Source organism: Prenolepis imparis, unplaced genomic scaffold, assembly GCF_030444845.1.
Source record: "Prenolepis imparis isolate NDT839.2.m4 unplaced genomic scaffold, iyPreImpa1.0 SCAF_8, whole genome shotgun sequence".
NCBI classification, from domain to species: Eukaryota; Metazoa; Arthropoda; class Insecta; order Hymenoptera; family Formicidae; genus Prenolepis; species Prenolepis imparis.
Genome location: NW_028141166.1, coordinates 11,571,067 through 11,599,056, shown reverse-complemented (window position 1 = coordinate 11,599,056; position 27,990 = coordinate 11,571,067). Strand labels below are relative to the sequence as shown.

The 27,990-nt window shown below is 30.9% G+C and overlaps 1 protein-coding gene across 6 annotated transcripts in view; it reads left to right on the top strand.

Moving 5' to 3' along the window:
• The window catches only part of Nmdar2 (glutamate ionotropic receptor NMDA type subunit 2), a 208,911-nt gene that overhangs the window by 156,577 nt on the left and 24,344 nt on the right, over positions 1-27,990 (top strand). For all 6 annotated transcript variants that reach the window (XM_083044909.1, XM_083044914.1, XM_083044910.1 and 3 more), the window contains 5 exons: positions 6,463-6,641; positions 6,934-7,351; positions 9,443-9,626; positions 10,049-10,187; positions 23,898-24,127. In XM_083044909.1, the coding sequence (XP_082901035.1) occupies positions 6,463-6,641; positions 6,934-7,351; positions 9,443-9,626; positions 10,049-10,187; positions 23,898-24,127 (1,150 nt within the window). The remainder of the gene's footprint in view (positions 1-6,462; positions 6,642-6,933; positions 7,352-9,442; positions 9,627-10,048; positions 10,188-23,897; positions 24,128-27,990) is intronic.

Sequence of the window (27,990 nt, the reverse complement as noted above, 5' to 3'; positions counted from 1 at the left end):
GATGAGGCTCTAACAGGTATAAATAAGCATCCATGTGAGATAGAGGAGAAATAGTTGTTTGTTCTTTGAATATCTGGTGTCCGTAGTTTTCTCAGCTAATATCGTGAGGTGATAAGATAAATACGGTGGCGACATTAAACTCAGAGCCTCGCCACTATATTTTTTTCATTAACATTGACAGTGTGACGGGGTATTTTATAATGACATTAAAGAGCTAGATAACAGAATTATAAAATTAGCATACTTTTTATAGCCGAACTTTTATCAATATGCATAGAAATTTTATGCAATTTTTCAAACAGTACGGAGTAAATCTGCAGGAAGTAGAATCACTTTCAATATAACTCTCGTGTGCACTCTGTGATTTTTTTTGTCCCTATCCGGTTTAGTGTTTGAAGTCGGGTGAACATCGCCAAGCAAACACGGCTTTCTCTCTCTCTGCACGCGAATCCCCTTGTAATTTTCCGTCCGACAACGTTGGCCAGGAAGATTTCGCCGCGGGAAATATTTCTCTGCGCGCTACATGTTTCGCCATGGGAGTGATGTACGATCTGTCGGAATTAACATTGGCGCGATGCACATTTCTCCCGCATCCCGAAAGATATCCCAACGTGCCGATATTTCAGGCTTAACTCACACGTCGACGGCGGGGGATAAATGTCAGTGTGTTTACGCGTTTGCTGTCATCCGGTACATAATTTCTGTGGAACATTTCTCTCTTTCGCATGATATTTGGACAACGTATACTGACTGTTTCAATCTCGAAGTTTAATATCGCAACCGCGATTATATCACTTTACAATTTTACAATAATAATGTGTGCTGTGAACTTTAAGCTACTTTTTTTCATTTAATATGGAGGAAGAAAGACTGTGTAACACACATGAAATGATAGTATTGCTAAATCTTAAGTAGTCATAAAGTGCTTTTTTTTACATTCTACAACAATTACATCAAATATAATATACTTATAAAGTAATCAAATTGCTATAATTTTAGATTTAAATTTATCTTTGAGATAAGTTATAAATTCAAATGTGTAAATAACAAGTTTGAAAAACGTTAAGCAACTATCGATTAACTTCCTATTGTTTTACTGCATTAGGCTGCTGGGTATTAACTTTCATTAGACCTGTTTACGGAAGCGCTACTATATTCCCTGCAAGCTAGACTAAGATATTTACTCAAGACACGTTTCGGTGTGGATTCAATTAAACTTGCGTCGTTAATTTGTACCTTACGGTGAGAAAGTTTGAAAACCATGGGCGTCGTACTTTTACTCTCCAGGTTTTTGTCGTGATGTTACGCCGAATTTTCCTCGGATGAATTTTAATTAAGAAAAACTCGAAAATTTACGATGGACGGTGACCTAGCTGTCACGTATTAAACTCGTATAAAAGAGCACTCTTATTAAATACGACGAAATAATTAAGCAGTAACAGTAAAACGGATACGATATAAGTTTATATTACCTTCTTCCATACATTCGGATTGTAATATGATATTAAGCAATAATTCCATTAAGCACGCACACATATGTATATCTAATTAGGTTAATTCACTTACTTTATAATATGCTATAATATGTTATCTCTCTCCAAAACATTATATATATATATATTATTTTATATATTTTTTTATATTATATTTATAATTATAAGATTACTTGAAAGAAAAGCTAGATAATTTTAAATTTTTTATAAATTTTTATTAAGCAAGAGAAGCATTATTAATTTGAAATTATATAGAGCAAATAATTTTAATGCAGTCATTTGTGTATACATCGCATGCATCAAGAAATATTAACTAATTATTATAAATACCATAAAGTAATATTATAGTTTTTCTCGATTTTCAAGTGTGTTTTGCAATGAAAATAATCATTGTTTTATTAAACTCTACTAATCGTTAAAATAGTTGTTATATTGATAGTGCCAACTTGAAGAAATATACTTTAGTTTCACTATAATTTTGTTTCTTGGCACGTTCCTACGATCGTACTTAATTTCTTTCGTAACTACTTCAAACGCGAATCCCCTTAGTCAAACAAATAAAGTTACAATTTATCTCATTGTAGTGATATATTACTGTAGAAAGGTGAACAAATACAATTAATCGAATTAATAGAAACTTGCGCCTAGGCGCAAAATAGCTATTCAGCAGAACATCTGTTATGCTAGTAGAATAACATTGTATATAGTCAGACGTGATAAGTAAAAGTGACGCCTTTATAGCTAGAATAAAGAGAACAAATTATCTTGTCGTACTTTAACATATTTATATTTATCCTGGAAGGCAAACGTCGGCTACCTATAGAAACGTATAGCTATGGAAACCTATTCTCTACATTCATAATTGGCTGATTAATTAGTAGTGCGGTTAAGCCGGTTATTGATGTACAAACGTTGCGCCGCAACAACCAAGGCAACATTCCCAAGCTAGTGTCCCCGATTACGCGACAGTAATCATTATCAATATTGTAATTACTGGCAAAATATCTTTGTGGCTAAATTCGATTTATCAGGATTGTCGTTATTGGCACCGGAAATTGTTGGCCGTAATAAATGCGATGAATTTCTGGGATGCCAACGCAGATGCGTTATTATTGATAGCTCGGGATTGATGAAATCCTGTTAAGTTGTTCGCAAATAATGTGTTCAAAATAATATTGCAAATATAATTACAAAAAGAATAATCTTGATTAATTACACGTTTAATTATGTCAACGTTGATTGATCATGGATTAATAAATTACATTAGATTCTCGACTTTCTAATAACGTTTATAATTCATTGCAGAAAGATATTTGTAATTTGTCAACCTACAAAAAATAATAAAAATGCGATTATTATAGAATTAAATAAGAATAGAAGCATTCATTATTTACAGTCGTCAAGTGAAAAGACAGTCGCGTTCACATTTACTAATTTTATTGCATTCAATTTAAATGCCGTATGCTGCTGCATGTCAGAATCCCTCCTCCTCTTCTGGCATTTCGTTAGGAATTATTAATTTTCGCCAAACACGCAAAATCGTAAATAACCCATTTATCGATTTAAATTTTAAATCAAACACCAACAAGAATCATAAATAATCCGCTCGTCAATAATACTTCACGAGAGTTTAAAACAACTTGTCGAGTTTGTTCGCCCATTCTGCACTTTTATCGCTTTTAGAAATATTAGTATCGATAGATTTCGAATCAAACCAAATATTGTAAAACATATATATATGTAATATATTAAAATTTTTTAATAGATACATGAATAAGAATTGTTATTTGCTCTCTTTTAGTTGAATATTATTAATTTTATAAAATACTAATGCAATATGTGAAACATCTGAGTAAAATTTGATATTCAAATATTTAAGATAACAAAATAATGTTAACAATATTGTTTAAGATAACAATAAAAAGATTTAGAAAAGATTTATGAAGATTTATGAAAATTCTATTTCAAATAATAATGCACAGTTGTTATTGTAACTAATAAATAACAAACATATAATCTTATAACATTAATTTATCTGAATTAATAACAACAATAAATTTGATTTTAATTATAAAATTATAAATATTTACGAAGCATTGCATATGTAATTGCTTTTACTATACCACAGTTTATCTTAGCGGATTACAGGTCCTATCTCAACAAATTACGATCGCATGGTCGACGAAGCACTTGACTATAGTACATCTCACAACAGATACGCGAGGTAGTTTCTGATCAAAGGAATTTACCTTAATCGATTTGTTGTTTCTTGATACAAATTTAGCTACTACATATTTATTATTTTTCGAAATATACACACGTGTAATATATTGTAATATTTAGAAAAAGAAAATTATCCATATCTATTGATTTAATTTAATATAAAAAATTTCTAGGTATATTTTTTGTAGAGATAGATACGAATTACTAACAATAAATGAACAAACATGTTTATTGTGTGTGTATATACATACATATATATATATATATATATATATATATAATAAAATTATTTTCGAAAATGAGAGAGAGATAATATATTTGATAACATATTCGATTATTTACGCTTTTATAAAATATTCCAAAAGCATAATAATCGAAAATTACATTTGTTGACAACATTGTGTATATTATGGCTAATTTCATCTTTAGTATTATTTTATTTAAGCATCAAGGTAACAAATATTATTTCATATTAACAATTGCTATGGCTTTAAATCACAAGTTATTACAAATCAAATTAGTTAACTGCATATTTTCACGGCATCTCAAAAGTACGAGTAATTACCATTACGCATATTTTATTTGCTTTCAATAATTTCATTTTAACTTCAATTTTATTTAATTTCAATTTATTTTCACTTAGCATTCAAATTAAATTTATTGAGAAAAATTTCATTATGGAACGTAAAAGATGACGTAAGTCAATCACGTATATATTAAATTGAAATTAATTATGTTAACGTTTTATAATAATAGCAACAATTATTTCGATAAATTATTAATACATATAATTTTAATATCTTATTAAGTACAATAGTAATTAGTGCGTTAAATATGTCTAAATCATATCCTAGCTTTAGTTTATTCTTAAATAACTCTTGCATATATAACATTTAGAAAATATAAAAGTAATAATACATATAAAGAAAAAGATTACGAGAGAATAAACACAGAACATTTAGAAGAATGTGACGAGAAATTATTAAGTCTTTATTCGGGGGAATAAAAAGTGGTAGATTTCTTTGTTGAAATATATATAATTAGTTTTAAATTTTGACAACTTTTTATATACAATAATCTATAAGAATTATTACTATTAAACTCAGTATAAAGTATTCAATATAAAGAAAAGCGCATATATCCTTCAAGTATGTATGCACATTCTTAAATTGCGTACCTAAAAATCATATATCCAAATCACAATAACTTACGCGAGAGGTTTGAAAATTCGAAATCCATTGTATGAAGAGACCATATCGGTCATTGGATGAAACCAATCAACTTTTCCACGGTGATCGATCTTCTCTAGAGTACTTGACAGAACGTAGAAGAGTGTTCGTATTTCATGAAACAACATCACATCATGCGAGCATTTTTCGGACCAGAGAACGTTTTCAGTCGTGAATTAAATGCGGCTATTAAATGTAAGGATTGCGAGATTCGAGTTACATGAGCGTCTCTCGCACAAGCAAAACAGTTTCGAATTGCTGATAAACGAACAAGTTTATTGTTAAAATTATACGGATATTCCGTTAATTACAAAATTTCAGTTTCTGCTTCTGTTTTGAAAATCAGTCCGACAATCCGTTTGATTTCTACAAACAGTTGAATTTTATTTGCGCTTAACAAAACTGTACTGTTCTGTATGATTCTGTTATATCTTCGCTCTTGGAGCAGAAGTTTTTTTTTATGGAAGTTGGTTAATAATGCAATTTCATGTTAATCATGATAAAATAAACCACACACATGTGGAATGTGTCGCGTAATTAATTTTGACATATTCTTTCATTAATACAGAATCTGTTCTTCTTATGAAAAAATCAAATATCATTTATTTACGAGAAAATCGATTGTAAGATAAAAGCTTTTTAAAGAATATACAGAATATATATAATCGAAAGCTTTGTTGTTGTTTGCTTAAATTCAACTAACTACATTGTGTTTTTTTTTAGAATTTTAATTTAATCTTGTGGCTTCTGTGCTCTCTATCTAAATTCAATTAAGCAAAGTAAATAGATCTCTCGCGTGATGTAAAAGTCCGTTAAACTATTATAAAACTTTAACTTTATTTCGCACTCATTGGAAAACAATAGAGGAAAACAATAGAACGAAAACGAGGTCAGTTGGTCAAGCAACTCGCTGCGTGAGGCAAGTCGGACTGCATTCGTGATCCGAGTAATGCTTTTCACCTCGTTTTTTATTTCTTATTTTTCAGAAAATAGGGGTGCACGTAATACAAAACGCGGAAATAAATTTCACAGAAAAGAATAACGCGATTGCAGCCGACACCAGAAAAAGTTAAAACTGCATCTATCGCTTTATTCTCGCGGCTAAATGATGCATTTGACATAAAGATCCGCTTATCGACTTTAATGGAATAAAGATTCGTGCGATTTACTAATTTGCAAGACACAATAATGTCTGTCATTTGTCGATATTTAATCGATTTTATTAGTATCAAAGATGTTGAATAGTAAAGATTAAAAGAGGACACACATAAACATACAAATATACCCGTTAATCTGTATCATTTTAATTCTTTTAAATAATTATGAACTATTAATGTATAATTGTGTTAAGCAAAGTAATTCAGATTCTATTAATTAATATTAAAGCTAAATATTTTTGAAAGTCTCTTTAATATAAGACAAAAAATTAGCAAATTTTTTAAATGTATAAAAGATAATAAATATATTTTCTTATTAGAATCATTACTAACGACGTTGAGGAATAATTTGTGTTGCAGCTATTTTAGACTCGCTCTGCAAAGAATTTCTCTCGGTGAACGTATCGGCCATCTTATATCTTATGAATTACGAGCAATACGGACGAAGTACGGCCAGTGCTCAATATTTTCTCCAATTGGCCGGTTACCTAGGAATCCCTGTGATCGCATGGAACGCCGACAACTCCGGCCTCGAGAGGGTGAGCATATAATAACTGAAGTATACAGTGAAAGAATTTATATTTCTCTCGGACACGCAAACAATTATCTGTAAAATTTTTATGACGTTAAAGAATTTCTCCAGTTATATTGAAATATACGAGATCAAACGGCCGGTGCAGTTTCCAATAGTACAAGTTTCTGCACTATTTACTTTGAAAGTATTTTTCGTAATATAAAACTGAAATTAAATTCGGGGAAATATATCGCATGCGCGTGTTTCATCAACGTTTCGCAGTGACATCGGAAACGTAAATTTTGTCGGTTTCGCAGCGGGCATCGCAGAGCAGCCTGCAGCTGCAGCTGGCACCATCGCTGGAACATCAGACCGCGGCGATGCTGAGTATACTGGAGAGGTACAAGTGGCATCAGTTTAGCGTTGTCACGTCGCAAATAGCCGGTCACGATGACTTCATACAGGCGGTCAGGGAGAGAATCTCCGAGATGCAGGACACATTCAAGTTTACCATACTAAGCGCCATTCTGGTCACAGATCCCAAGCACGATCTTCAGGAACTCGTAAACAGCGAGTCCCGAGTGATGCTTCTGTACTCAACCAGAGAGGAGGCGATTCATATTTTGACCGCTGCCAGGGAGTACAAAATTACCGGCGAGAATTACGTGTGGGTTGTCACACAGAGCGTTATCGAAAATCTGCAAACCCCGAGTCAGTTCCCGATCGGAATGTTGGGTGAGTAGCAAAATATCCACATATTTGCGGTTACCGGATCCAGAAATTTGTGCAAACTCAAAAAGACCGCTTTTAGTAGCACGGATTCCTGGCTACGTCGAATTAGAGTAAACTATGATCTGCATCTCGCGTATGTGATAAATATTTGTGGCAATCAAATTCACGCAATTGTGTGTTGTAATTTTCACTAAAAGTTGCTGCGATAAATACTTTTCAATATATCAAAAGTTATGCGTTTAAATAAAAATAAAAAATAAAAAATGACTTAAAATGTATTATATTTATAATTTAGAAGAAGAATTAGAAAGAATTACATATTTAAATTGCGATAAAGATAAATCTAAAACGCTTTCGTAATTTAAAATAAGACATTACACATAGAAATGTGTGCATGTAAAAGGGAGAGCAAAATGGAAGCAATTTTTGTAAGTTATCGACGTAGAATTCGTTCACAGAGAATATGTATAGAGAATATATATATATATATATGTATTATCTCATATCTCTTTTTTGAATGCACGGAAATTGCTGTTAAGTCAAGAGTGTATTTACACATCCGTTACATATGCGTTAACATTCAGAATACGTCTTTTATCGGGAAGAATGCACGGGCTCTCGAGTGGGTAGACAGAAGAATTATTCACACCGTGACCAGAATCACGGAAACGGAAAATTGATTCCTTTCTCGAGCTTCTCTCTCGAGAATATCCTTGAGGGAAAAATAAATTCATCGAATTCCATCCTATGTGAGCCACGTGAAATAACATAACTCGGATTGAATCTCCGCGTCTGAATTTTCGTGAACTAAAATTGCCGCGTATACTCGCGCATTGAACGCAAACACCTTGTGCGTTCTTAAATCTTGCGATTGCTGCGAGAGCCGAGCAAGGTAAATGTTGCTTTTATTCAATACTATTTTTCCGTTTGCCGTTCAATTATCTTCTCGAGCCACATTTGTTTCAGATAATACGGAAAAATAAGAGTTTTGAATATTTTGTAAAAAAAATTTGTTGTACAAGCTGTTTGTAGATTTGCGAAATTACGAGAAGGGTATAGTGCATGGAATTTTAAGTATTTTCTACAAGAGTATCTCGCTGAGTTTTCAGTCAATATGCAAACGTCATAAGAATATATCCATACAACGCAAATTTGTCGACTTGAATCTTTTCGTGTTCGACTTTATCGACCAACAAAAATAAAGCTGAAGATGCTTTGGCGATTCTTGTACAAATCATTGACGTTTTACGGTTTTTCCATATATCGATTTATCCGTATTTTTCGTATCTCGTCGACATTTTCGATATTTATGGAAATGTAGCTGACACGTCGTGTCGCGCAAAAATCTGGTCGAATGAAGCGTCTTGCGATGTGTAAAATTTCCGTGAAAATTCTATTCAAAAAGGAATACGCACGTCGTATGTGTTGCGATGTAAAACGAATATTTAGAAATAAATTCGCGAAATAAAATTGACGGCAGGATTTATGCGTTTAATGAGAAAATTCATAAAATCAAAGAAAAACTTTTTTATTACATTTGCTTTTTTCTTTTCGTTTTATTGCATTTATGGAATTTATCTTTTACTCATTCTCAATATACGAACTACGTAAATATTTAATATTTTAACGTCCAGAATTAAAAACTTGTGAAGAATATCAAAGTAAAAATTTTGTTTCAGAAAGATGATAATATCATATTTTATTGACATAGGATATATTTTTCTGGAGCAGTTATTTTTTAATGCAAACGGAATTGCGAATTTATTTAGAAATAAATGAACAAAATCAGAGCACAAAAGCTAAAGTTATTTCAAGAATCGAATTTCTGTAAACATCCGCAGGTTCGAACAAGATTACGAATATCAAAGAGGACGAGCAATAATCCTTGTATTGAGAAATAAAATCCGTGTCTCGTGAATTATTTACAAGCTCGCTTTAGTTTCTCGTCTATTTCCATCCGATTACTATCGGCAGAGAAAGGTGAAAAATGCAGAAAATCTTCGATACGAGTCGGTCGTCATGCAAGCCAATATAAATCTCGCCAGTAATGGAATCAATTTAACGAGCTCGCTCGATATCTTTTTTTTCTTGCAGGCGTGCATTTCGATACAAGTAGTGATAGCTTGGTAAGCGAGATCACGACGGCAATTAAGGTCTACGCTTATGGTGTCGAGGACTTTGTCAATGATCCGAAAAATATGGATCGCAGTCTGAACACTCAATTGAGCTGCGAAGGTGCCGGTGAATCACGGTGGAGCACGGGGGATCTATTTTTCAAGTAATTTCTCGCAGAATTTTCTAAAATGTTGATAGATTTGTTCGTCGCGCGTTCAAGCAAAGTTTTCTCAATCACAGCAGAATTTTCTTTCGAACAATTTCACTGCGAAATTTTTTCTCTATTCAGCAGATTTGCAGAATTTTGTCAATTCTTCGAATAATAATAATATATACATATACATAATTTTTTATAATATATATTATAACATCACAATATACCTTTCTTATATTATATAAATATCAAAATTATATATTAATATTAATGCTTTCAAGTTTATAATTTGGTATCTTTAATTTTTATTTAATAATCTTTATCTAATAACTTTTATAAAATACCTGCGCGCGGAACTTTTAAGCTATATGTAACATATTATAATACATTTAACGTATTACATAACGGTCTATTATTTCCTCTTTCTCTAGATATTTGAAGAACGTTTCTGTCGAAGGTGATCAAGGAAAACCGAACGTGGAGTTCACTCAAGATGGTGTATTAAAGGCAGCGGAGCTGAAAATTATGAACCTTCGGCCAGGAGTTACCAAGCAACTCGTCTGGGAAGAGGTAAACCCAAATCATTTTGCATGCACTTTACCTTTCGAAACTTTATCTTCTGAAAGTTATTGCTAGTTACGCCAAAGGGTACGTAAACACCGCTTTGAGCATTTACAAATAACTACATAAAGACGGATGAATAATTAAAGCCTCGGATCAAGATTAAAACCTCAGCGTCATTACTCGGTGCCTGTACTAAATACTGAATATTTTTCACAACATTATTAATGCAATTAGACATTTGCATGCATTTGCATAAAGTTTGCGCATAACAAACAGAAAGAATTTCTAATGTGAAGAATTTCCATTAAAACTATGCAATGTAAGAAAACACAAATGGATAGCAGCTATGCACTAAAAATATCTTTCTTTTCTAGCCAACGTATAAAATTGTTAGCAAAATTTTACATAAAAAATTTAAAATTATCTCGAAAACAATACATTTCCGGAAATTTCACCAGAGAAAGGAGATGCTTATTTTTTTTATAAGAAATACGTGTTGTGTATAGGACATTCCGTTAATTAAATATAAAATAGTGCTACAAAATTAATTTTCAGACTTAACACAATTTGTTGAATCTAAATTTTTTGAAAAAGAATGTTCTTATAAAAATACGCAATGGGCCAGAAGATTTTTTTTTCCATCGTCGCGCATGAAATGGTTTCGTATCGAAGAGGCGTTATCGAGCAAAAAAGCAGAATTTATCGCCCTCGATGCCGAAAAGGCTCAAAGGGAACGCCGCTATATATACATATATATAACATCGCGATCGTCTCTTTCGTTACGTCGGATTTACGGCACTGAGCCGCAGAATTGCGGTAAACTTTAGCTTCCTTTTGCGTCTGACGATGTATCCCTCTTTCGAACGTATTCGCGAGTGAACGAGAGCCGCAAAACGAAGTGCCTCTTTATTAAGAGCGATCTCATTTTAATCCGCATCTTTTTACCGTTTTTATAGTACCGGATCATCCGTTATAATAAATTAATAGGATAACAAAGGCTTCCGCATCCTCGGCTTCGGTTGGCCGGATTTTCATTGCGAGCGAGAGCACGTTCTGCCGCGCCAATGCCTTCTAGAAATTGTCAGGCTTGGTCGAACGACTCATAATCGTGTTATGAATTGTCGTGCGATATATTGCAAGATGCACTAGCTTCTATTGCCGGTGGAAACGGTAACGACACAATTGTCACGTACGCAATAGTCGAGAGAATATTACGTGGTGCTTCGCCGCGGATGATATTACTATGGTATCCCTTAATGCGCGCTATGGAAATTTCCAACGAGGAAGATATCTTCGTAGGAAAATTCTTTTTAGAGAGATCGCGGTGTGAGTTTTGCATAAAGTTACGTCCTAAAATCCGCGTGATTTCCAAACAATTTTCAATTCTTGTGACTACATAAACTCACGGACTACGTAAATGTTTATTTCTGAAGGGATATTCTCTTATTGTTTAATTCTATTATTTTATGTTCTGAGCTTCATATAGTAGAATGTAGAACAGCGTATTATATTTTCATATATATGTAGCGTTGGACAACTTATTACACAAATAAGTTATATTTCATATGCGTGACAACTACATTATAAAACAAATAAATATAGACAGATAAATGTATTTATAAAAGTAAAAATACAACGTTACAATGAGATATGTAAATTTTTTTTTATAATTGCTATTATATCTTTTTATTAATAATAATTTAACCAAAATTTTTAACTTTATTATTACTCAATTTATTACTGCCGATTTAATTGATTGACTTATTACACAAATATATTAAATAGAAAATATATATATATATATAACTTGTGTCTATATTTCTATATATATATATATATATTTTTTTTTTTTTCAAATTTTTATATACACTTTTTCGTCTAGGTATATAAGCTTTTCTGAAATCATCGTCATATTATAATGTATCGTTGAGCATCCATCAGAAATTTTTACTATCGTTTTATAAGTTTTAACAGCAGTATTAAGTCTCACAAAATTGATGGGAATTTCGTCAGGAATGCCAACGAAGTTTAACTTCAGCTTTCTTGCGCGACATGAATCCATCTTTGTTCGGCATGCCATTTTATCCGAGAAATTCTTTCGTCACCTCATTAAAGTTTAAAACGTTCGCATCTTGAAAACCGTGACGTTTCGACACAAGCAAGAATTTACAATTTATCCGCTTCGATAAGTCCTCCGTTGTTGAACTCATCACTGAAATAGATTTTTGCTGAGTATAGTTAATAAAGCTCTTATTGTTAGACACTTTGCTCAAACTATTTATAATATATTATGATCCGTGTCGGTGGTACTTTTTAGTATTCTGTATTCTGTATTCTGATAAAATATTGTTTTAATATTTCTGCACTCAATATCAGCTCTCTGAGAAGTCTTTCTCCCATATAATATTATTCTACAATTTTATGTCAACATAATTATCGATTTAGAAACCCATAACTGCGTATAATACAAAATGAAAATTATTTTTATTACTCGTACATAAATATTATATATATTTCTTCTTTGTTTAAAACATTCATAATTAAAATTTAAAAAAGCTGTTGCGAGTTAAGATATCATCGATAGAAGCTTTGGCTTTTCATGTTTTGTTCATTAATCAATTCAATAATGATACGATAATTACATGATAAAATTTGATGACTCAACAAGTTTTAACGTACCTTGACACATCAATGCTAATTTTACAATAAAACTGAAAAAACTTGTCACGGATTAAAACATTTATTATGTCTTTCGGTAAAAGCTTTGACATTGTTTTATTCATTAATCAATCACAAAAATACGGTAATTTCGTGATGAAGTTTGATAACTTAAGTTTTAATGTATCTCGACGTTAACACTATGTTCGCAACATTTTGGATAGATTTTTAAAAACTTCTCGTATCTTTTTTTCGACAAATATAAATTCGCGTAAATAATTAATTTTTAATATACACACACAATTATAATTATCGTTATAATATTAATATAAAAATTTTCTCAAGATAATTGATATCTCTTTAAGATAATAGATATTTGACACAGATATATAAATTTAAACGTCTCTGAAATAAAAGAGACGTGATTGCACTAATTCTGTTCGAATGTAACATTTTTGTACCGCGACCTATTTATCCGCGCTTATCTTTGCAAAGCTATAATTAAAACGCTATCAATCTAGTAGCCCGACTCGTCACGTAATGAAAGCTACGCTAAAATTTCATTAGCTATCCTGCGCAACGGGAAACGAAACTTTGTTATCGCGACACCCGCGCGACCGCCTCGATTCTAACAATTTGCGCGTAGGTCACAATTTTAATTATTTCTTTTAATTCGAAAGGACGATCGTCTCGGCACTTTATCGCTTTGATGAGCTTCTCGTCCTCGTCATCTCGTTTCTAATTATATCTTTCGTTCGTATCATGTTGGCGCAAATCATTGTCGGCGGACTTTATAGTATATTGAGATCCCGCATTTCCATTTATTCCGTTCTGACAGTGACGTCCTTCCGCTTCGCTGCTAGAAATAATTAACCAGAGATATCGAAGGCGAGCTTGGTATTTCCTGCGTAAGATCGAGCTGACAAGTTGATAAGAGAGAATAGAGAACATAATGTATATGCATGGATATATTATAAAAGAAAATGAATATTTTTCAATTAAAATATGATGGAATCAGAATTTTTTTCAATTTTATTTGCTTAAAGAGAAATAGTCGTTAAAAGCAGGTATAGACGATAGACTTGGTCTTTCACAAAAAAATAATAAGTCTAGGATGTTGATAGTCTATGCTATATAAAATATACATTAGCGTGGTATAAATAAAGCTATTGAGCGTGGGCTGTTTCATATTACGAGTTTATTACGAGTTTAGAATCTCAAAGGCAACGAAACGTTTAGCATCTTTATAACGCTTACATAATTAAGTTCAACTATCGCTTAAAAATTCCCTAAAAGAATTACGTTACCGTTAATGTTTTAAAAACACTACTGCATTTTAATTTATCTATGTATACCATATAATTATATAAATGTATAAAGTTATGTTTATATACATATATGTAAATATTATATTAATATATAATTATTTATATTATAATATAATATTATTTTATCATATGTGATAGCGTTTCTTTCTTGCAAAAGAATTAATTTTTATATTTGTTTGTAATATTTTCTCACAAATCTCCTCGATTATTGCTGGGAACGTTTTTCATCAATAAATGGATTTGTTTAATTTAACGATTTGTAAATATAGTTATATGAATTATAATTGGAAAGAAATTGAATTATTTTTTGATACACACCTCTTCTTATTACACATACAGACATTTCTTCTTTTTCTTACGATTCTTGTAAATAATGGATGCCATGGCTAAATTTTCACGATACTGGCAATGCATTATTTTCCCGGCATGCGCATGTTTTCCGCACATTTCTCTACTAAATTGCCTTTTGCAAAATAAGCGGATTATCGGATCAAAGTCCGATCGCGGTCCGGCATCGTCGAGCGGCATCGCGCGCGAAATGCGTCGATCAACTAATCGCGTTAGGTATATATATGTGTTAAATACCAATTTCCGATACAAGAATCGCTAAACTCGCGTCGGAATGCAGTTTAGTCCGCGCCCTCCCTGTAATTCGCGCAATCGTGCGAAATTAGGTCGTCACTTAGGGAGCTGGAGCTAGAATTAATTAGTGTACACGCGTTTCTCATTCGTCAGCGGGATAACGCGCGCGACTCTGACAATCAATTGCACACAACATGAATGTATATGCGGTGGACACTCGCCACTCGGTCGATGTTTCAAGTATGCTCTCCTTGTGCATGCAGAGAGTGAGATAAATAGCACTATATAGAATACGCGAGAAAATCGTTGTAAACACAGTCATTTACATTGTCACTCTTCCGCTTAGTATACTAATTATTTTACGTTATTTCGTTATTTATGAAGTAATTTAATTAATTAATTTCACGTTTAAATTTATTTATTTATTAAATTAATTTATTTATTTATTTGGAAATCTTTTATCTTTTAATTTGAATCTGTTATTGAAGATACGTCTCATAGTGCTTACATATTCTCTATTCATTTATTCCATAGACGTCATCGATGCTGACAAAACTACGTAACCAGAATATATGAGAAAGAGTCGCATCATTTAAATATTACATATAAAAATACGAATTATTATATAAAATTAATGAGAAAGTATTTTTTGCATTTGAAATAATTATTATAATTTACTATAATTTTGTTGTGCTTCTTTTCAATTCAGAAGCAATTTCACTAACGATGTAGTACATAGCAAATTAATGATAAAATATTAATTAGTGATTGAAAACGTGAGTAATGCTTGGCAACTGGCAACTACGAAGTCTCAGAATTCAATGCGGATATGAACAAGTCACCTTGAACTGTATATTCGATGAAACGGCAACTTTTGTCGATTGCTGCTTCCACCTCGCCCTTTCAAAGAGCATTGTTTTCAGATATTGGCCGAGAATATAATAAAAAATATATATTCTCGCAATCAATATTTCTTTCTGCACTAGTACAGAACGAACATTACGAAAAATATATTTCAACAAAAAATACTGGTTTCTATTTTATTTATAAAAGTTGAAAAAATATACTATACCATATATATGTATATACCAATATATACCATAAACATTTTTATTTTACACTAACATGAATTTATTATAAAACGTATAAATAATAACTCTTAACTGTTGGCAAAATTATTTTTATTATGACATACACGAATATCGAGAGACAAATGGCGCAATTAATTAAAGTAAGTGAAATGCAATTATTCTCAAGTGATATAAATAAATGGAGTGTTGTAATATATAACCTAGATTTAATTATATAATAATTAATTGAAGTAAATTGAATGTTCGAGATAATATATATCAAATAGTACGATATATGTGAACCGACATAGAAATAACATAGAATCAAATATCGATGAGTTTTTAAATGGCTCGCCGAGCCATATAAATTAAAGAGACTACCGAGAGTTAGCAAAATATTGACGATAAATTCTCGTCATCCATGATAATTATTGCTCGATCCATTTGCAATAGCGGTCACGTTATTTCGAAACGCTTCGATTTTTCATAGCACGTAAATTATGACGGTGGAATCCCACGATATAACCTGCCAATTTTACGCCAATGTAGCTCTTTATTTTTGGCACCGCAGTTATATCGATTTTTTTCGTCCTATATTCTTTCAAATGGATCTCGGGAATCCTAGGCGATCCAAAGGATTACGTCGCAAAACCTTCGATGCGAAAGCAAAATAACAAGAATGGCGGAAAAAGAAAAATCAATTAAGATAGAATAGCGTGCCAGAGAAGTCAACAACAACGACAAACAAGAATGATTTGCGAACTAGAAAGCATTTGAACTTTTCGATAAATTTAGATTTTTCATTTAAGTGTATAAATTTTAGTCAATTAATATTATACAATTTATTATATATTATATATTGCAACATACTCCAACTATTTTAAGCATCTAAAAATAATTGTATTATGCTAATTAACTTAGTCATTTGTTTCTCAATATTAGTACGCGCTCCATTTATTCTGAGCATTTAATTGGTTATTCACTAGGTAGAATGATATGAATTTAAAAAAAAAGATGCACGTACAAAATATTTAAAATATTAATTGTTTTCATCGACAATGATAAAGTCGGCTTTCGTGAACAGGTTCACGAAAGCGGTGTGTTGTTTTTGTCGACGATAAAATAGCGGGAAAAAAAACAATAAATTTATTAATATTTTGTTTTTTATTATTTTTTATTCTCTTTATTGTTTTCCAATAGGCATGTAGGCAAGTGATGAATACTCTATAAGATATTTCAAATTTTTCGACAGATTTCTATATCAGAATATTAAACATTAAGATTATTTTTTTTTAATGTATTGGAAATGTTTATTAAATGTGTGTTTTTTTTTAATTAAAATGCCACTTTAATGAAACCAGTATTATGATTAATAACGAATAGAAAAAAATAAAATCTTTCAGATACTTAAAGACATAAACTTGGTGAAGGTTTAAAACTATGCATGTACCTATATTTTAAATATATAATGTATACATATTTTGAATATATTATGTACACATATATGTATGCATAATATACAGTATAATTATAATTAATAACTAAAATAATAAACTATTTAAAATACATGAATAGCATGCTCATAACGCGCACTATGAGTTAGTGCACAATAAAAAATATAAAATTAATAGATTCTAAAAGACAACAGCATAATAAATAATAAAACGTAGAAGTTTAAAAACTAATGTTCTATTGTTCTATTGTTCTATTGTTAAATCTATTGTTCTATTGTTAAATCTATCTATCGTTAAAAGAATTTTATTTTCGAGTTATAGTGCACATTTTAAAATCGCAAAAATTAAATATTTTTAGGTAATATACGTAAAACTTGTGAAAAGTGATAAACGTGCCAGATGCGTCACCTATGATTAGTCCAATTAACTCTTTCTCGCGTTATTGATGCCTTAATGAAAATGTGTAATAGTTTTCTGCAATTTTATTGGCATCGCCATTCAGGATATTGAAAGTCAAGAACCGAATATGAGAGAAGTCCTTTGTGGGTATTACTGATAGCAATTAGCGTTGATTACGTATAAATTATTAGTTCTATAATCGCGCTGGGTCGTAATTAGTCAATTATAGGAAACACAGAGAAACAGACGCGCGCGCAAGTCTGGCTTCTGGAATTAACCATCTGACCCAACATATCATCGCGGTCACTTCAAGCTTTTCGATACCTCCTGGCATAGTACCTACATAGGCAATGATACACGCGTGTACTATCTAAGATACGCGCGGCGCGTACAAAGCTAATTAGCGAAATTGCTCGAATAGCGTTACCCGACGCTCCCATTTACTCATCAATGATGTTAATTGCCATGAGGTAGAATAGGGAAATTGATCGAATGAATGTATTTGCTTTTACGATAGAATAATTTATGATTACTTTTTCGTATTAGCTATATCTTGCATTATTAATAAATAAAATATTTATGGTGCAGATTTTTGAATTTGTATAAATGCAGAGCGAAAATGTAATGAATATGTTTCTAATTTTTCTTCTGCATTAAATTTTTATTTTTTTATTTTTTTATTATCTCAACAAGAGAGATAGACATAAAACTTGTTTATATATTGTGTATGATTGTTCACTAGTAAATTATTTTATTTTAAACTACTTAATCATAAATAAGTTATTAAAAAATATTATGATTTTCTGTATATTGAATATTATTTTAAATCTCCTAAATTTTAATATGTTTTTATATGCAATTATAATACTTCTCTCTTATGATTGCTTTTATAATTATTTGATATTTTTGATACTTACTATCTCTCGATGAAAGATTATCATTGTTTTTAATTAATTAATGATTCAATGAAATGCGAGTATAATCTCGCGTAAAAAAAGGATAAAATACCGCAGCATACATATGTAATCTATCAGCATTCTATCATTTTATTTGCTAATAAAAATCCAGACTCGTCGGCAATTCGGAGTACAATAACTCTCTTCAGAACTTCTGCTTAAAACAGTATCGCGAGTCGTGCACGTGTCGGGTATGCGTTTTCTCCTGCCAAGTTGCTCGAGTTATGTCCTTTTCCATTCATCTCCTCGATTGTGGTATCCTCGGGACTCACTGCGGTCCCCAAGTGAGTTTGAAAGTTGTCCCTTCTCGAGGGAGAGAGGATATTCTTGGGAGAAAATTTACGCCAAAAGTTTTGCAGATTAGAGGGCAGTCCAACAGGACGCCTGGAATCGTGCCAAATATCGTCGGGATGTATCGTCGCAAACGATTCCAGTAAAACGTGGACAATGTACAGCGTTCGGCGTAATCCCCGTTTCCTCTTACCTAACCGGGCTTATCGAAGGGACAGCCATTGCGGCAGCTTTATGTCGCGGTCGAAATCCTCATGGGCCAATTAACTCTTCTGCCCGAGGATCTTTCGGTATTCCTTAATCCGATAAAGCGGTTTTGCGTGTCACACACCGTTAAATTTTTCAACTATCCGCGGATATCGTAACCGTGGAGAGAAATTCAATAAAGAAAAATCAATAAGGTTATATTTTTAAAATAAATATTTTTCGACAATTAGATTGAAAAATTAAGAGCTGTCCGCGCTATGTGAAAATAATGTTTTTTTAGGAGGGAAAATATTTGATTTATGGCATATTTTTGTGTGTAAGAAAATATCTTAAATATCAGAAATAGAATAGAATTTCTTTAATTTCTTATACGTGTAATAAATTTCTTTTACAAATTTCTAATTCCGCATTATTTCATAATATTTCTGGTGATTTGTCTATAAACTAATAAATGAAAATAAAATGGTAACTTTTTTAGCTCATATTATGAAAGTTTATTATATGAATTAAATTATCAAATTAATGTTCTTGATAAAAATAGCAATATAAATTTATTTAAATTAAGAAAGTATATTTAAAGTGATGTTAACGCTCACAGTGAATAATATTTATCGTTCAGATAGTCTCCACACACACTCAATATGTCAATCTACGGTGCTTCTATAATTATTGTGGTTATTGTGTACTAGAAAGTTTGTGTTTCGCTACGGAGCAATAAACTGCTTAACAAGATGTAACTGCTAACGTGCCGCGAACTAAACAGGCGGCGGAACTTATAATTAGCGAACACGGTGTGCTAACGAGATTGCAATAATTAGGAGATTCCATGAGATTTTACGGAACATTCACGTTGACACCGCGTCAAAAGAACATTTGCGACTGCCTTGACGGTAAACATGACAGAGGATATCAACGCCAAAGAACGCATTACGGCATATCACGCGGCACGGCATAGTTAACCGTATAATCTCGAGTCCGTGTAATAATAATCTGTTTATTAATTCATAGCATGTTAATCTAGTCATTAATTCATCACCGGTGCTTTGTAGCGGGCGCGCCGTTTCGCGCGATATTTCCCAACAAAAGTTTAATTTCCGAACGTTCCCTGCGATTCACCGACTCACATTATATTGCGATCCACAATTTAAATTAAGTTGCATAGTAAACAAAAAAAAGAGTAACACAATGCACACCCACACATGCACACACACATAAACACACGCATATATATAAAATATATATAAAATATATATAGGTATATATATTATATATATTTTAGGATTATTATTTTTTTAATTATTAATTTTTATATTTAAACATTAAAAAATCTCGATTTAAATAATACATAATACATAATGGTTTATTTTTTATACATATATTCTCCTGAAATTTATAATCATATCCGACTTTGTACTTCTTCCAAATGCGACATTGTTTATTTGTACATTCTATTTAACGTTTTCATTTCATCGTTTTCGGATTTTGCGTAGCCGTGCGTTGACGCATGAATACGATACGTATGCGTTTGTCATGTGCATTTGTCGCAATTCCAGTATAAACTGAGAATCTGTTTATAACAAAACGCATACAGTATGTGCATCTGTGTGCATTCTGATATTAATTTACAGACGTGGAACTCGATTAGTGAGATCGAAGAACTGAAAATGTTGATAAATGACATCATTTTTTTTTTTTTTTATTACAAGCGCGTAAATCTCTCGGATCCACGGGAAAGAGATTTTACGATAGAAGCTCGAGCATTTTGATTTTTTTTTGTCTCTCCGCGGTCGTAGGAATAAAAAGTGGACGATCATGATGCCGTATATATGAGGCGTGTATATGAATTTTCATGACGACACGCTTGGTGCAACCCTACTCTCCCGTACAATATCGGTTTCTAATATGTAGATGTCTCGTCCGTATCGAAGTGCATCGCCGGTGAAGGCTCTACATATTCAAAAGTTAGACGACGCTTACGCCAGAGCGATGCAATTTCATTTTATTGGCCCTAGAAAGTTGCTATGTACTCTGCGCGAGGAACCCACCTATTTTCTTTGCTACGTAGTATGTACATGACTGTCAAATAAATTTTGACGGCTGACAGGAAAGGGCTGTCGACGGAACGCTCAATACATGCGAAAAAATAACGGAAATGAACGGAAGTGTGAACGTTATGTTGCTGGATATACGCAAATAAACTGCCCTAGTTCGATCTCTTGTTCACATCGCCGTAAAATTACCTCTTTGAATCTGACATTTTGAGATGCATAGAATAAATCAATTCGCGTTCGAATACACTCGATTAAATGCGCCACCCGAACATCGATGAATAGTCGATGAAGTAGATAATTGATATAGATACACTCTATTTCGATTTTCAAATTATATTACATGTGGTTGAGAAAGTAACATTAAAGTAATATATATTGTGGAGTTTCTTCTGAGAAGAGTAAACAGAAAAGAAAAGTAGAATTTAAAATATTCTGTATAAAACTAAAAATTTTATAAGGAAAGAAATATAAGAAATATATCTTTAAACATATTCTAAAATTTGAAACATTAGTGAAGCTTTATGATTTTTCATAAAAAATGTACATATTATAATTTATCAGTACATTACAATTGGATTTCTATTCTGAATTCCTATGACAATAATTGCGTGAAACAATTTTTGTCTCATCTGAATACTTTTAAATCGATTCCCAATAACATGTAATGACAGTAAAAATTGATATTACTTTTTAGAGAATTCGAATTAACAGATAATTTCCTCGAACTTTCTCTGGCTCTTTTTTTCTATAATGAAGAAATATCCTTCTTGATAAGCTCGCAATTAATTCTTTTGATTATCAGAAATAAATATATTGTCAATATATATATATTATCGACGTTTCTATTAAACAGCAAGTATAAAACGCCATTTTTTCATGATTTATATTTAAATCTTTACATTATTATTGCAAAAAATAAATTTCCGAAATTGCAATCTATACAAGAATTATCGCATTATATAAAAATTTGTATTTTAAAGAGTATGTATTATAAAATAAAAAAAACATATATAATAATAAATAATGTAAAAATATCATTAATGTTTCAAATTTTTTACATAAAAGCTCAAAAGATTTCAGAATTTATCGGTAACATAAATCGCACCAAAGTTTTTTACATATTTTGTAATATTTTTATTTAAAGTATTATTTTCGTGATGATATAAATAATTCCACTTAGGACATGCATAACAATAATTGAAGATCGATTTTATTTTATGATAAAGTTTTCAGAAATGCTATCCGAAAAAGAAGCAGAAAAGTATAAAGGCATAAATGCACTTTTAATAATTTGTCCACGTGAGTTACTGACGACAATGATCACATATTTTTACCTGGGTAAGCCGGGTCAACCATAAGTTTTAACATACGGGAACATCCGGCGTGTACAAACGGTTTGAATAGCCGCTATAAATTATGTCAAAGTTATTTTCATATGTTGTTGGTTTATTTGAATTGTCCTCTCTTTTAAATTGCTATTTTTGCAAAGTTTTAATGACGCTCTTAAACTATTATAGGAGTAAGTATGAAAATTGAAATGAATTTAGTTATTTAATCGCTATTTAATATCTTATAATAAATTATGATAACGCATATATTATGCACATTGTAGCGAAATTATTTGTTTTCTCCAACAAATTGTTGATTATTTTCAAATAGTTATGTAATATGCTCATTATTGATATTTATCTTTTATTGGTTTTTATTTATTTAAACATATTAATAATATGAATTTCTACTTTAGACAGTTTCTTAAGATATTTTCTTTCTAAAACGGATTTAAACATAATATCTCTATCTTCTATTGTACTTCCTTCTTACAAGCAAAGCGACTTAAGTTACAATCGAACCAATCATAATCGCTATGATAAATTTCCCAAAATGCGTCGGCGAATGATGGATGTATTATAAAATTTTCATCGACATTGACTAATGACGCTCCATTAGCGAGCATAGTTTCATCTGAATAGGTAGTAAATTGCACGCCCGATAGCGAGAAACGATACGCGTGGGAAATGATTGAAGCACAAGACGAATTTCAGTTTATATCCGTGTGCGCCTAACGCCTTCTTCGTACTAAGTCATCATAATCCAGGGAAGTGCCGGAAGAACCTCGTAAATTGGTCTCCATTTCGCGTCATATTTTTATCGCTCACGTTTTCTTTCTTGCTGAAAACAATTTCATATGTCATCAAGTATAAAGAGGCAGCGATGCAAAATTTAAAATAATAAAACTAAAGTTACATCGTACAGTAGTATTTTACGAATATTTTAATAAAAGTTTTTTAAATACTGTGAAAAATTGCTAAGAATTTAATTATTTAATTTTTATTTGAATAATTAATTAATTAATTATTTAAATAAAAGAGAGAGATAAATATATACTTTCCTCAAAGATTATAGAAACTTATAAACAGAAAGAAAGGAAGAGAATAAATAATACAAAGATAAGAAAAACCCCAGAGTAGAATCCTCCTGAAATTTTCAAACTTGACGCATTACAAATTGATGTCAAGTATTGATCTCAATATATTATGCTTATCTTTTGTTTCTTTTTATTTTCATATATTATATTTACTTATATTAATTTAATGAAATGAAATGATTAAAGGCACAAGCCTTCCTTCTATAAATACTATATAATAATAATATATATTAAGGAAAAATTCATTAAAATTGCTGTTGTGTCTGATCATATTTTTTTGTCTGCTTATCTACAGATCGGCGTTTGGAAATCCTGGGAGAAAGAGGGTCTGGATATCAAAGACATCGTCTGGCCGGGCAATACTCATACTCCTCCGCAAGGCGTGCCGGAGAAGTTTTACCTTAAAATAACCTTTCTAGAGGAGCCGCCCTACATCAATCTTGCACCGCCTGATCCTGTGACCGGGAAATGCTTGGTGGATCGCGGTGTTCACTGTCGAGTGGCCAAGGACTCCGATATGGTCGAGTAAGTTTGAGAAATTGGATTCTTTTGTCGAAGAAATATAATACATGCGTTCGCCAATGGCTTACATTGATATTTATACGTGCGACATTTGCGAATTCGCGATTCTAAATTAGTAACTACTAAACATTCACTATATATATATAATTTGAGATCAATAGTTAAAGAAAACACGTGAATGTGCTAGTAGCTATATTTAGAATCGCGAGTTTGCAAACGTAGCAAATGTCGATATATATACATTGTGTGTGTGTTTTTTATTGCTTATATTACTTTTTAAACTGTGCAATGAATGTTTCTTTTAGAAGATCTATTATATTATGCTTTATATTTATATTATATTTATATTATATTATATATTATTTATATTTATATTATATTATATATTATTTATATTTATATTATATTATATTATTTATATTTATATTTATATTATATTTATATTATGCTTTATATTTATTTATATTTATATTTGTGTTAAGCAATAAATAATATGTATTGTATGTGGAGAATTTTCATTCCCTTTTTGTTGAAATTTGATAATTATTAATAATAATTAAAAGTATTTTAGTATTGAAAATCAATAAAAAATATAAACCGAGTCATCGATTTATCGTATAACAATTTTAATTGTGAACAAATGCAACTGCTTATAAAATTTAAGGTATCTATTATTTATTATGTAATTAAATTGTTTTATATTTAAAAGAAAACATAATATATATTTCATGGGCTGTAGAAGTTGCTTAAGCGATTAAAAGATTAAGCATCGCGATGGTAAATGTGACTGGTCACAAGGGAATAGACTACTCGGAAACAACGTCTGGCTATATGTTGACTATTACTACTTAATGTCAGTGCTTCGTGTATTTCACTCCGTAAAATTTATGGAACTTGGTATTTCAAGTTATTACTTTTATTTTTTGTCAAAATAATAACAATAGCAAATAGAAATAATTACGCAAATTTATAAAACTTTTTTATAAATTATTTATTTCTATTTACCTCATTTTATACTATTTTATTTTATACCATACTTCTACAACTTGTGATTTAACCGTTGCTGAACAATAAGCAAGTTCAAATTAATATTAATCAATATTAATCAATATTAGCATGACTGATTTATATATGTAATTATTAATATGATATATTACACGTTACAAACGCTTTAATTTGTGATATTCCGGAGAAATCGATTAATCAAATTCTGACTAACTCGGTGTTGCTTTTAAATAAAGACTAAATGTTAAGCTCCAATATCACGCTACACTGCACACTTATTTCGTTTACAAGGAAGTCCTAGCAAAGTAGATGTATCGCTTCTATAAGTTTGGAAAGAGCTTTGTGCACTTCCAATCCAAAATTAAAGGGTTGGCCTTTGAAAGCATTGAACGAGCGAGACTGGACTAACACTCGCGCTTCCTATTTTTGAGAGTGAAGAGTTGACATCTATAGTGATACATAATGACGTTTATTATGCGGTTTAAGTGCTTCGGGAAGCACTTTGCAACGTTATTTTAGGCAAATCCCTCAAGTTCGGGCTTAGCATTCGTACAACAGCGGTAAACATAAAAAAAATAGAATTGCGATGGTTACAGTGATTTAATAAAATTAATAATCCAATACGCGATGTTATTTTTGTCGGCTCGTTTGTATCGATCTTCTCGTTGAATGTGTGCTAAATTGTTGAAATTTATTGAGCGTGTTCTCGATGTCGTTTTCCGATTTGGAGTATCATCGATGTCGTTTGGGGTTACAGTCTCTAGCAGGCATACTCTACATATAACGATATTTATTTACACGAAACGGGGTCACGCAATATACGTTAAAAACTTGTTTCTCCGTTTGAATACTATAGTGCATGCGACAGCTGTTGCAACGCACGTTTTCAGTGTAAACTCGAGGATCCGCGGAAAAATCTATTTTTGTGCAAAACAATATAACATTTTGCTGAAAACAGTGCGAGCCAAAGTAGCACTCTATAGATTTTGTTATATTTTTTCTTCTGTATATAACGAGAAAATAATTGCATTAATGTCATCATATTTACATATTATGAATTATTGGTTTAGGAAGGATTAGAATCTAGAGATCGATATTGCAGTATTTTCGAGTAATAATTTTTAACAAATTTTTATTTCGAATAAAATTTCTCTTTATTCATTCGCATTTGTCTTTTTTCATTTCCTCATTTTATAAATTTTAATTCTAGAATACTTTTAGTTTGTACATTGATAAATGATATACATGCTTTTATCTATTATTTATCTTTATGTATTAAATATTTTTGCTGAGTATTTAGCTATTTTAGTAAAATCTTTGAATATACAAAATAAAATCACTATTTATTGAAACGTACAAAAGCGAAAAAAAAGAATGATGATTTAATGCATATTTGTATACGTCAGGGAAGTCTGGTGCGAATCGCATCTGGAAAATAACACACCGACAAATTTCCTAAAGATATCTGCGAGAATAATAGTGTGGAAGTAATTGAAACTCTTTTTCCTTTTTTTCTCTTTTTTTCTCCCCCTTCCTTTCTCTCCATGCACACGAAGAAGTGTTAGGAAATTATCTCGTATAGGTATATATAGAGAAGAGTATAAAGTAGAAAAAGAGAGAGGAGAGAGAGAGAGAAAAGAGAGAAAGAAATCAATTTTCTGTTTCAATTGTCGATGCCATAACAATAGATTCTGAAATTTCGAAAGAAATTTAGATACTGTATATTCGCAAACTGATAATTATATACAATGTAAAATTATAAATGTTCGTTTAGATTAAAATGCTACGCATTATTTTAATTTAAGAAAAATATGTATATTATTAAATTTTTATGAAACTAGAAATTTGAAGAATATCTCTCACATTTCTGCTTATTGTTTTATAACTTATTACGAATTTTATTAACAATCCATATATAATTTAATGTCTCATATATAATTTAATATTAAATCAAATTTTCACACATATTTATAGAAAGAATTTTAAAAAATTCTTATTTTTAAATGTCAGATATATGTTACAAAAATACTTCGAAGATTATTTGAAATAACGAATCTATGAACTAGAATTAGATCAAACAATTACATCACGTTTGAAGTAGGTCGCGCGCCTGTATTCGACAAACAGACAGAATTAATGCTTAGCACGTTTTCTTCGAGTAAGAATATTTCGGGAAAGACATAATTGAAAGCTTTGTGACAAGTTGTCATATGGAAACTGTCGGCGTGGAAATACGTTATTCTTCTTTTGAAATAAATTTCAGAGCTACCAAATGTGCAGCTGCATTTTTAAACTTAGATACGATTACTACAAAGATGACGATTGTGTGTGACAATAATGTGCAATTTACAATAATAAAAAATTAGCTAACTTGTATTTAACTAATAGTTTAGTATTTATCTAAAACACATTATATTCTTCTTGTTACAAGATCCTCTATTATGTTTATTTTAATAATAATATGCGATATGATAAAATTTCGATTTTAAATTCTCAGTAGAATAAATTATTTAAATTATTAGTTTAAACATATATTTTATTTGTTTCAATGATTTATATAGATTATTCGCAAAGTGTAATAGAACACATGCATATTTAAAATTTCTTCATTGCGTACTCGATTCTTGTTTTACTAACGAAATAATGTTTTTTATTTTAACAAATTGAATTAATGAATTCCCCGTTGCGGAATGTATTCACGATCGCAGGTGCACAAGAGATGCATATTTAAATGAAAGAGAACTGAAAAAAATTAAACCATTAGTGGAAATATTGCACATTGTATTACTTTTTTATGTACAGTGTAAAGTAACTAATTGTTGCTAATAAAAAATAAAAATTGTATTCCATCAGTTGTTAGA